Here is a 13,733-nt window from a genome sequence, read left to right as displayed (position 1 = left end):
AACCTTTAATTCCATTTATGTTGGTGTATGATTGATGGGTATAATATGGGTTATAGAGTATACAGATTGGCCTTACTCCAGATGTGCACCTTTCGAAAGGTGCTAGCTCCACATGGTCATTTTCACTTCCTGAACTTCAGAGGTAAATTGTATAAAAAAGAGCCGATAACTTTTTTTTTATAATTTTTTTATATACTTGGTACATCATTCATTGCACTTTCAGAAGCTGGTATTGTCTAGTCTGGCAAAGTTCATTTTCCCTATTTTAGTAAATGCTATGGAGTGTGTACGTTAGACTAATTCAGACTGATCTTATAGCACAAGAGAGCAGTCATTTTAGTTAGCAGTGTACACAATTTCCATCAGTACAATATCCAAAGAAATTTCAGCCACATTACATCAATGTAGCATATAGGTTTGCCAACCTTCTCTCCGCTGTGCATTTTTCAAATGCAAGCAACTTCACATTACATACATCACTCTCTCAAAAGAACACAATAACATGAGAGCGCCCCTTTTCAACGCAAATTATTAGAAACTCGTAGGCTTTGAATGGACTGCTTTCAAATTACTGGTATATTAAGGAGCGAACGAGATTGATACATCGGTGAATCCTCTGCAACCAATGGAAAAAATATTTCCAGGAACTTTCCACAACTTAGGTAAGATTTCCTCTTAATATCTTTTAAATTTACAACCAGTAAGTAGATAAGAACCTGCTATGAGTATTAAGTGGGATTCTTATAACAGTCTCAGTACTTAATTATGTAAAATAAAATTATCTCCCAGCTGCCAATCGTTGCAGACCGGACGTGCCATATCACGAACAAATGAGGTCTTCAACCTAGTATCTACATTTGACGTGTCTTAAAATGAATATATTTACCACACTGCAGTGTTTTGGTGAACTGTACTAACCTAACAATAAATGAAGAAATAAATCAGGAAAGCTTGTTAATAAATAAGTAAGATTGAATTACGAACTTTTCCGACCATGGACGTTTCGGATATGGGCATTGAGGACCATGTGTTGCGACTTTCGGACCAAATTTGAATACATCTTGGAAAAATGATATGGAAAGTGTAACGGATAATGTATAATGGAATGTGTAGTGCACAAGACCAGAACTATCTTGATTCAAATTGAGTTATTGCCCTTTTTAGTTTTCACATGTAATTGTTGTTCATATTCCCAACTGTATTCGTAAGTAAATACAATGAGCAATATGACTGGATCAATTTCCTTAGGCTTCATTCATTCAGTCAGCAGCGAGGCAGATACTGTTTTGGTTACCTACACATACCAGGGGTTGATATAAAATAAAGTGGATGAATGACAATAACTAAATAGGAAGAGCAGTCCGATTAGATCAATTTCTTTTAAGCTGCAGTCACTCAGACAGCATAAAGGCAGACACAGTTTGGACTAGCTACTAATTCATGGGGCTGATGCAGAGTGAAGTGGAGCAGTGAACCTTTGGCAGCAACGGTTTTTAGCAATGTCCGTGACCATATATCTCGTTTCTGAAAATAATGGACTTGGCTTGAGTGCTAAAGGCAAATTCGACAGTCATATGTATTTTAGCAATAGCTGATATGGATTAATGACTTAGAAGAGACATTGATAATTTCTGGTGTTCAACTGCCTGCTAGGAATACAATATCTTACCTGCCTGAATACAACAGTGGCCAATTCGAGTTAAACTATGACTATAAAAACACGTTCTGGTAGTGTCCAAATAAAGTACAGTAGATTGTGTTGTAAAGGTTTTAACCGATTTAAATTACTTTTAGAAAAAATTAAACGATAATTGTTTCAATTTTTATTTTGTCAGTTTTGATTTTGGGGTTCATGGAGCTTCCGAGTTATATCCAGAATTGTGTTATAGCAAAGGGAATTATAATAGAGGATAGCTTAAATGAATAAATGTAAATGTATTATAATTAAGATTCACTGCGAGTGGACATTCTGCTTTAAAAAGCGTCTTTATGTGCGTATGTACCCATGGAAGCAAGTTTTGTTGATGGACGAAGACCACAGGTGCTCTCTCGACTGTTTTCAAGAGTAGAGCTGCAAACCTTCTTGAAACAGATGGCAATTTTCACACAAAAAGGCTCAAGTAGATTTGTACCTCTGCGGTTTATGAAACTCACAAATAACACATTATCCTTTTCATATGTTTTAACTGGATGGCTATTTGTACAATGTAAACATTTGTCATGGAAACCAAATATACGTATGACATGGAATTAAATAAAAAGAGAGCCTCCATATAGGGCAACAATCGCTCTTCTATACAAGTTATAATTAATACATATGATTTGTTAATTTCTGAAATAAACTGTAGTGGAGTATATACCACATTTTGAAGGTGAACTACATACAATTGTCAAGTTCGAAGAAAATATTTTATACATAAAAGCATAAAAGACAAGATTTTTGAAAAATGCTGACACAGAACATTCATTGTGGTCTTCTAAGTTCGAATGACGTAGCAATACCTAACTCTAGGAGAAGGAGACAATGTAAAATTATATACATATGGTCTAACATAATAAAAATGACTCTTAGAAAATAAATCTGTTATTTATTATGATCGTCCTGACAAACTCTTTCCTTGATCAAATCTAGTACCTGGCTACCATTGCAAAAGTCTGTAGTATTAAATGATTTTCCTTTGGAATGTTTTCTTTAATGGCATTCAATGTAGATAGCATTCAACATTCATTATTGCATAGGCTTTGGGTAAACTATTTTATTATTACATTTTTAAAATATAATTAAAATTCTAATTAGACTAATTGCACGTACATGACCTGTATGACTTTCACTAAAAGAGGAGATGAAACAAAACATATTTATGGAAGGACGATGTCAGAACATACAGCATACAGTATACTATGACAAGAGCATCTGGTTCGGGGGGGGGGGGAGGCTGAACACTGGGTGTTTGATTGAAACAGGTCCATAAAGTTACAATCATGATTCACCGATAATAAATAATTATCGTTCAGTGACAAAACAATCTGATAGCCCGATACCCTCTAATTTCAGATTGGGCCACTAAAAGTGAAGTGCCTGTTGGGCTTGTGAAATAATCTAATTTATGTGAGAAAACTTTGATTGCGCTGATGAAATATGGACATTTATTTTCAAGATGTTGACTTGCCATAGCATGGTGTCATGCGTAATACAATTTGCACTCCTAAAACCGCTGAAATGGTTGTGTTTGAAAAATATGATCTTCAGTAATCTTCGAAGATAGAACACAAAAGAATCAACGTCAGTATATGCATGTTACGAATGGCATGTATAAAACGGTAAAATGTCATGATTGGGGATGATGTCGAACTATCATTTGGGTGGTTCAAAAAGAGGTCATTAAAAATCACACAGGCCAGGTATAAACCATCATTTTATGTATTATTTAGCTTGCTCACAATAGTTAGTGTAATGTGTTTGAAGATTGCAGTGTGTGAGCCCATTATGCTAATTTGCACAGGTTAAAAAAGATCACTACGTGAAACAACCCAATATATGTATAAAACTACTAGATATATGTGGGCGAACAAAAGTTATTACGTATGAGTGTTTTTAATGAAAATGTTTAAGCCGTCTGTATTAAAGGTTACTGACAAGTTTGTGAACAGTGGCAATGTTAAAGTTGGATAGTACCCAATATATGAAATGGAAAGCATGGCTATTTAAGTTGTTCGAATAGTGTTCGAGCGATAATCACTTTTGAAGGCGATTTAGAAAACAAAGCAAGAAAAATAGATTTCAAAACTCTTGGTTGATGGAATTTTACTTTGTGAAGCAGGTAACAATAACAATAGATTGAGGGGAGAGACATTTAATTTTTTGCACATGTGACAAACAAAATATCCACATCGTCGAAACAAGAACACCACCTGTATGTAACATATTTAACACACTAAATTAAACATTCTGATTCGTTCGTTTTATTATTCATAATCTTATCTTGTAAAAATACTATAAATATACATCGTCTTTCAGGATGGTTTTATCCATTAAATTGATCTATTCAAAGAGAACAATAAAGCACAAACCTGTGTTTGCTCAGTTGGTTGGTATTGGTAACGCATTACCACGTGACAGGGGTGTTTAATTGTAGTCTGGATTTGTGGGATTTGAGTCAGGGCATTTATTATTATTTTTGACGAATTTAGCAATTGCGTTTCTAAGTAATTACATGTACATTTCCTGTTGTAATTCCCAGTCATAAATAATAATTAAAAAGACTCGTTATATTTTACACTGACAAAAAATAATAGCAAAAAATATTTTGTCATTAAGACAATTATTTTTCTGCTGTTAATTTACATTGAGCTGAGTTGAATGACAATTTTTATCGTTGCGAGGTTATACTATATATCTCATAATACAGCTGTTATTTTATCATTCTGATGCTTTTATCGCCGCTGGTGAAATACTGCTATGATAGAATATTTTTTTCCCGCCTGTTTTGGTATTTCCTGTATCGGGTTAGATTAGATCAGTTCTCACATCAAAATGAAGTTTTTATTGTTGATATAAATAGTCATGGCAGCAAAAAATATTTTTGGTTTTTATTCTAAAGTGCCAAAGGTAACATTCCTAACAGTAAAAGATAAAGAAGCTAATATGAAGTTGCATTATCATAAATCTGTAAGTGAAATAGTCAAGCGATTCTGAATCAGTTTAACTCGTTTGTATGAAATCTGGCGTATAAGTGATTTTCGAAAACACAACCCGATAAACGGTAAACATTTTTGTCAGGATGCATTTGTCCTTAATGAAAATCATAAAAGTAATACTAAAATCCTTGAAAATAAGACCAGGCCGGTATTCTTACCTCAAGTTCAATCAAATGATAATGCAGAGTTAGAAAAACTCCGTAATGAAATAAAACATCTACAGGGTATAATTTCAAACATTCCTGATAACAATATCATAAAAGAGTTGAATGACGAAATATCCTGGCTAAAATCAGACATATTTGACCTTAGTTCAGAAAATAAAAAACTTCATGAAGAAATAAACAAAACTAAAATCAGAAATTAACCAGCATAAAAACGAATTGACAAAAATAAAATCTGGAGAGCTGGTAGTTATCAGATCAAATCCAAATCAAGATAAAATAAAAATTAATCAAGAAATCGAGGAAATAAATGAAGAACTACACCGTAAAATAAATTACTATACTTATTTAGTTGATGATTGCGAAAAGACTGTTAGAGAAATATAACTGGCCGAGCTAAAATGAAAGCACCGTCGTGATGCGCGAAAGGATGAATGGTTTCTCAGAAAGCATGATAAAATGATAAGCAAATTTGAAAAAATCTTTGAAACTCCAGTAAACACTGTTTTTAATAATAATAATAATAATAATAATAATAATAACAACAATAAAACAAACTGACTCAGCTGTTTTTCTTCCTTGGACGTTCAGGCTGACTTTTAATTCTGGTATCATAAAAAATAATGACGGAAAAAATACTCGACTGTGTGGAAGCACTCTATATTTATAGTATAAATGTAATTTTTTTCTTTCAGCATATTTCTTTTGTAATCGTTCTCTAGCTATTTCATTTCGAGTCTTCTATCTGAAAGTTTAAAGCTGTGAGAATCCTGGATAAATTCTCATGAATTTTAATATATTTGAATCATTTATTTTTGCAACAGACATTTTACAACCTGGAATAGGTTGTTCTCTGATACAAATAATTTTGTTCATCTCTTACACAACTACATTTATGTTTTAATTATTGATGTTATCAGATGTTTCTTAATCAAACAGAAGCATCGGAGGGGATAAATAATCATGTTATCTTGAAATTTCGCCCAGTATAAGATATTTATATATCATGTGTGTTTGGTGAAAAATGATAGAGACCTCCGATAACATCACTGGCATTTAATTAATATTGTATTTTTAATCACATATGCTATCAGGCGTTCATAATCAGATACAAGTATCAGAATTGATAAATAATTATTTTACCTTGAACCATTTATTAACACTCCAGATATGAAATTTTAACAGCTCGGAATGTTTGTCGGTTATCGAAATATCATTTCCTCCGTGATATCCTTGACAGTCAAGTTTCATATTTCGCCAATCATCATTATCAATAAAATCTGATTTCGGCCCGACAGGATATCCTAGCGTAAAATCAGCCCAATCGGTGTGAATTTTGTCATTTGATGTTAAAGTTGCGCCGAATTCTTGATATATCAATTTGATCTTTTCCATGATATCTCTGATTGTTAATTTCGCTGGTCGAATTTTCCTCTCAGGAAATACACTGTGCCGATTTATGATTATGTTGTTATATTTAGCTAGTTGATCGTTATCTTGGATCATAACTTCTACACGCGTCTTAAGATCTTCTCTGGAGATTTCAACTGATTCTTTACTGAGGTCTTTATCCTGAGCTATATCAGGAAGATTTAACATTGTCAAGAAATCTCTTTTTCAAGTTAATTTTTTCACGGGGACTTATTTTATCCGATCGAAATATTTTGTTGTCTATCGTTTTGCCGTTGTTGAATTTATCAACAATAACTTACTGAGCCAGTATAAGATTATTAGATCTCATACAATTTTTCAATCTCATCGGCAGGTAACATTTCAATATTACACTGAAATAGATTGTTGAGACATTTCTTCTTTGCCACGTGTGGTTCTAAGATCTCTTCGGGGTTATATTTATAATATTTGGTTGTAGTTTTACTTTCCTCAATAACATCATTGTTATTTTCTTCCTCGATAAGATCATTGTTATTTTTCTTCCCGATAACAGGATTGTGATTTTGTTTTTCTTCATTTTCATCATTATCGAGTTTGGCTTTTTTTTATTCGATTACCAACACTGGTCTTTAGAAATTCGTCAACGCCCGTATGATCGTGTTTTGTTTTCATGTTTTTCGTGGATAACCAGGTATCATAATCGTCTGGCGGTGTTATCGATTTCATAGCCAATATCTTTCATTATCGATATCAATCTCGGTGTGAAGAATTTTTTGAATTATTTTCTTTTGCGATATCATGCATATATGCGAGTCCACATGGAGTTGATAAATCCTCGGAATTCGGAGCTCTGCGTAACTTTATTTCATTAGTAAGTGATATCTCGCGATCTGTTATCACTTTTCTGATATCAGCGCAATTCAGCGGTATTTTACCAGGATGTGATTTTGTCACGGTTGAATAATTAATCTCATTAACACATCGACATCTGTGTAACGCTTGTTTCGTTGCTTGAACCGATCCTAATTAATATGAAAACACAAAACATTGTATGAATCTCGGATCGGTTATGCTGACTCCTGCTTCATGTGTATGGTCGAATATAGCAAAATCAGTATCATTATACGCTTTATCTACATCTGCAAAATTTAACTTCTTTTGTTTTAGGTCGGTATCAGCATGATAATATCTCACACGATATCCTCGTGATTGTATTATGTTTGCAAGACCTTCTACAGAATAATTTGTGTTGGCCTTGTAATGCGTGAATATAACGATTTTCTCGCCACATGCTGATAACAGTTTTATTTTATCCAATAGCGTTGACAGATTATCTTTATGAGAGTTTTGACGATACATTTCTTATCATGATCGGGTTTATATTCGTTGGGAACAAAATTTATATTTGGTTTACATAATCGGAATAAGTTCAGATCATCATCATTAGTGTTGGCATCAAGAACAATAACACAACCGGATAAATTTAATAATGATGAAAATTTATCCCAGTATTATTTTTTATGCGATTTAACATTTCTGAATATTTGTCTTCGTATTCCGTGCCACTCATCGACGATTAAGATATCAAGGACTCCCTTTACTCTGCGGAGTAATTCTACCTGAACAATGACTCTACGTTCATCGCCCGGTTTAAACGTTATATCGCCAGTAATATTCATGCAAGATTCGATATTATAATCAGCTCTGATTTTCTCGGTAAATGTTTTCCTAAAGCTCATTATCAACACAGATTGGTTAGGACTTAACAATCAACACAGATTGGTTAGGACTTACAATCAACACATATTGGTTAGGACTTGCAATCAACACAGATTGGTTAGGACTTACAATCAACACACATTGGTTAGGACTTAACAATCAACACAGATTGGCTAGGACTTACAATCAACACAGATTGGTTAGGACTTACAGATCTCCATGCTGCTTCTGATTTACCCATTCCACATGCCGATCCATCAATATAATCAAAATTTCCGATTACAGAACATCCAGGCCCACCTTCATGAACAGGGCTTGATATGTATCTATAATTCGCTGTTTTCGCGATAAATTCTCCAGGATATGTTTGTTTGCGTTTATATTTCAACAGAAATTTTATATAATCCGGACGTTTTTGACTGTCTGGCAATTTTTCGACAATCTCTGATAATCCAGAATTGTTGTTAATATCTCCCGAAATCAATTTCTTTATTTCCTCACCAAGTGATTCTTCGCCATGGTTGATTATTATCCTTTTACCTTTCATTGAACTTGGACAAATTACAATATAACGACCTATATTAGATATAACGATACAATTGTTGCATTTAACATCGATTGATCCGTTAAGAGTGATACCGTGATTTCGCTCGCAAATGTTGCAATAATGGCCGGGCCTTCGTTTAACATTGCATGCATCTCCGCTGCATGAAAAAATACCCAACAGCTTATCTGGTTTTCCGGTCAGCTCGGTCGATATTAGTTCTAGATCTTCATTCGATATTAGATTTACAGAGAATGTGATATCCCTTATTTGTTTCAGAGAGATAAATTCGCGATCGTATACAATCACAAACATTTGCAAAGTAATCAATAATTTCATCTTGATTTATTTTTTCATCAGTGATTGTAAAAGTCCCTAATTTATCCTCGAGACTCATGTGAGCAATTCTACACTTGAAAAAGAATCGATATCAAAAATCGGGTATCTCAATCTAAACTCCGGTATAATTTTAGCAACCGAACATTCGTTAATGAATTTGTCAGCAGGTCGTTCAAAATCGGTATCTGAAAACATAGAATTTGCTGAAATGCTGAATCATCAAATCACGAAGGACGTATTCATGCATGAATTCACTTCTCATTGTCTTTATAGCTTCGGCCTTACTATCGATGTATACAGAATTTGTTTTAGTGAAGAAATATTCATCAAGGAATAATAATCTCTTAGAATGAAATAATTGTCCTTGGCGATGTCTAACAGTTCATCTTCAGTATTTTTGTCTAATAGTTCATCTTCAGTATTTTCCTCAAGCAGATAATTAGGATAAATAAAATCAGGACCATTTCCCAAACAAATGCAATATTCCTCTTTTTTATTGATATTAATCTTGTTATCGATTTTATCGATGTTGGTAATTTCTACGTCATCGTTTTCACGAAATGGACGCTGGGATTAATTCTCAAATAGCATTACACACGTATCAAACATCATTCTATATATAAATATAAAACAGATTTTTATGTCTAATTAAAAAATTGAATAATTATTTTGTTTATACAATATATAATGCCTTTTCAGATCGGTACGAATAAGTGTAAATGGCTTCCAGAAGGGTCAATCGATATTTGTAATAGAAGATGTCACGGCGAATACTGCAGATGGCACAATCAGTATGACAAGAAAGATTCTGTTGGACCTAAGCCATGTTTGGGTTGTAAAAGAGGTCTGCAAGGTGATATAGAAATCTGCAGAAGATGTGGAGGAAATAATTACAGATCGATGTTGAGTCATTTTAAAAAGAGGAACACGAAACATTTTGTATCAAAAGAAAACCCTCCAACAGCTGAGGAATTTTTATTGAATCAGAAGAAAAAAACAGGATAGAGAAAAAATCACAGTCACTGGGGAAGTCTGCAATTATTATGATTATATAAGTAATATGCGGACTTTCCCCACTCAGAAGGACATCTAAGTGATTTTTTTCTTCTTAACAATGAAGTATTAGATTGACAAAAAAATGTTGTATCCAGTATTTTTTTGCTTTATTTAGCTACATCACGGAGATCATCACTGGGCGTGTTTTCAAACACTTCATATATATCATCGGGATTCATAAAACAGTCGATAAATTTAGTATCTTCACTTATGATTTTGTTATCAAGATTTTCTTGATTATTATTTAAATTTTCACATTATATATATTCAACTGCTGAAATTAATTCTCAAATGATACTGCATTCGTGGGTCTCCAAAGCCTGTAATTAAAACGTTTTTTGTGATAAAATATAATCACACTGACGATAGAAGTTCCAGATTGGTTAAATAATTATTCTATCTTGAAATTTCGCCCCCATGTATACCTTGTGTGAGTGGCGAGATTCATATATATATATATATATATATATATATATATATATATAGTGATTTTATTAGTTTCGCACTGATAGAGACCTCAGAATGATAAAATAATTATTCTATCTTGAAATTTCGCCCCGTATAAAAGTACTTGTATATCATTGCGGGTGGGAAAACAATATAAATATATAGTTTATTAAGTTTTCTCAAAAATGATAGAGACCGCAGAATGATAAAACAATCATTCTAACTTGAAATTTCGCCCTGTATAATACAAACAACTGAGAAATTTTTATTGAATCAGAAAAAAACAGGATAGGGAAAAAAATCACCGTCACTGGTGAAAGGGATTGACAAAATACTGTATAGTACAAATATGACAACTATTTGACAGAATTTGTTTATATACCGCTCGTTTGTGTCCATGAAACAAATCAGTTTTTGTTTCTTCTTAGACGGAAGATTATTTATTGCATGCGTAAATACATCCAGGGAAGAATCAGACATCCAACCCTTCAATCTTTCATCATCTATTCGGAAAGCCATCCATAATGATTCGTCAAATATTTGGAAAAAAGGTCTGTCAATTGCATCTATCGGAACGCCAAGATGAGAGCGGCTCTCATCTTTCTTGACTCATATTCAACAATTTGTTTTATCGTCAGATTTAAGCATACCATCTTAATACTGTTGTCAGGAAAATAATCGTACGGTGTTGAGAGTGGCTTTCGTCTTTCTTGACTCATATTTAACAATTTGTTAACAAGAACTGATTTGTTCCATGGACACAAACGAGCGGTATAAAACAGCGAAATTTCCTGATGAATATTTTGGTGGGGCTATCTTGTAATTTGCCTTTAAGAATCTATCTGCATCTCATGAGAATTCTTCTACTTTTCGTGATAAATACGTTTTGTTGTAGCTAAATGGCATTTTTATTGTTATCTCTTTATTCAATTTTTTATTGTTATGGATTTTTTAATTGATATGTATTCTTAACAATGCAAATTCACTATTATATAGTGAAAGAAGCGTAATAATTTAACAAAAATCAGAGCATCAGAGGAGGCTAACAACCTCAATAAGACACTAGATGAGTAAACAAAAGAACATACAAAATAACCAATCACAAAAAACCCACATGATATTCTAGCTTTCAAAGTGACGTTTCAACAAAGGTCTGTTTAACCTCTATATAACGATATATTTAAAAAATGAGAGGTTCTATAATTGATTTATTAATTTTGTTTCTTTTTTTATATATAAGATTATAGTTTAAACAAATACGTTTCAGCAAAAGGTCTGTTCGTCTCCTCTGCTGATCTCTAGCTTATTGAGAGACAAAGTACAGTTTACAGTACAGTTCAAGTGTATTTTCGGAACCACATGCCTTGCGGTGGGAGAGTTAATCCCCCCCACTTTCACTCTGCGACGGAGAAATAATAATATCAACATACATTTGGGGTTCTGATTTATTTGACTATCAGAGATGTTACTTCTAAGGGGCGGTCTTATTTTTTGTTGTTCTTCTGCTTCTTTACTTTAATTGTCTGTGATGTTTTTAACTGATGCTGCTTCAACATGTGTCTCTTCATACTTCCCCTCTGACTAAAGACTTGAACACAAAATTCACATTTGAATGGTTTTTCTCCGGTATGTATTCTCATGTGGTCTTTGAGGTTGCCACTGTGGTTAAACATTTTATTACAATGTTTACATATGTATGGTTTATATGCAGAATGAATTCTCAAGTGTTCTTTGAAATTTCCCCTGTGATTAAACGTCTTTCCACATTCTTCACATGTATCCCGTTTGTCTCCTGAATGTATTCTCTTGTGCTGCTTTAAGTTTCCATTATCATAAAATGTTTGTCCACAATCTTCACATTTGTACGGCTTTTCACCCGTGTGAATTCTAAAGTGTATCTTTATACTTCCTCTTCCACTAAAATATTTACCACATACTTCACATTTGTATGGTTTGATCCCCGTGTGTTTATTCATATGCGTCTTCAGGATATCAGATTGACTGAAATGTCGACCACATATTTCACATTTGTACGGCTTTTCCCCACTATGTACTCTCAGGTGCCTCTTTAGATGACCGCTTTCAGTGAAATGTTTACCGCATTCTGAACATTTGAATGGTTTTTCGCCAGTATGTGTTCTTATATGTTTCTTTAAGTTAGAGTTCTCTGCAAACTTCTTAGCACAAAATTCACATTTGAAACGCTTCCTCTCAGTCAAATCGGCATTATCACTAGCAAATTTCCATTTGTGTTCAAGCTCGATGGAATCCACCGACACTTCTGTATTATCTGACCCATAGGGAACTGAAACTGCCACTTTTGGAATCATAGACGTCGCCGAAGTAGACATGCAGGATTCATCGTTTGGAAGATCCATTGTACTTGAGTTGATTCAGAGTTGTTGACGTTTTGTGTGAATTGCAGATAGCACATAATCATAGAGTCCTGCTATCCTGTATGCCATTTACTCCGCTCGATTAATCTCGAGATTGCCCAATGGTATAAGATCCAAATCAGTAAGGGTATGAATAGACAACGCGAGTGTTTCTCTTGCTCTGTACCTTATAAAGATGGTGAACAAACGGTGCTTGAGATAAATTTTCCAGTCTGGTGTTCTATGAGTGCATGGACAATTTTTATGCACAACATTTAATGCAGTCATAACAAAATAATAAAACACACGAGTCAGGTCAAAAAGTCATATTTCTGGATGGGTAATATAAAGCAAAACATAAGAATATCTTTCACTTGACCTGACAAGTCAATGAAAGTTTACAGGATAAAATGTGTATTCAGCGTAAACAATATACTTGTATTTTTCACGCTGGAAGGTCAGTTTTGACAGAATGTGATGTTCACAGTGCAACCAAAATCCCTTTTCCTCGATCATAATTTGAAAGAACCCCCCCCCCAACCCAACCCAACCCCAACAAGCAAAAACAAAAAAAAAAAAAAAAAAAAAGAAAAACCACATTGTATACTTAATAGATTGGCGCAGTTCAAAACAGTTGTCATCCACTCATTTTTTTTTTAATTATAGATTTTCTACTTGCCTTGAACCCGCGTGTCTACAGCTATGGGTGGCAAGCTCTGCTACCACTTGTTGAACCAAGGAAGATTTTGTTACCACCATTGCGCATCAAGCTGGGTCTGATGAAGAACTGTGTCAAGACCATGGACAAAATACAAGCAGCTTTCGAGTACCTCCGTGGAAAATTTACACGGTTAAGTGAAGCTTAGATAAAAGAATGTGTCTTTGTTGGTCTTCAGATTCGTTAACTTTTTTTGAGACGATGCATTTGACCGTGCACTGTGTGACAAGGAAAAGACAGCATGGAAAGCCTTCAATGTAGTGGCAACAGATTTTGTCGAA

General features: G+C 33.8%; 1 protein-coding gene across 1 annotated transcript in view; it reads right to left on the bottom strand.

Annotated features, from left to right (window-relative positions):
- LOC149784687 (uncharacterized) overlaps positions 1-13,041 on the bottom strand; it is a 54,117-nt gene extending 41,076 nt beyond the window's left edge. The window contains exon 1 of the mRNA XM_089933034.1: positions 11,846-13,041. Coding sequence (XP_089789160.1) covers positions 11,846-12,737 — 892 coding nt within the window. The 5' untranslated portion in view covers positions 12,738-13,041. The remainder of the gene's footprint in view (positions 1-11,845) is intronic.
- Between the last annotated feature and the right edge of the window lie 692 nt (positions 13,042-13,733).

Source organism: Sinohyriopsis cumingii, chromosome 14, assembly GCF_028554795.1.
Source record: "Sinohyriopsis cumingii isolate HCF-2022 chromosome 14, ASM2855479v2, whole genome shotgun sequence".
In the NCBI taxonomy this organism is placed as follows: domain Eukaryota; kingdom Metazoa; phylum Mollusca; class Bivalvia; order Unionida; family Unionidae; genus Sinohyriopsis; species Sinohyriopsis cumingii.
The sequence above is the reverse complement of the archived record's forward strand: the minus strand, read 5'-3'. Positions and strand labels throughout refer to the sequence as shown.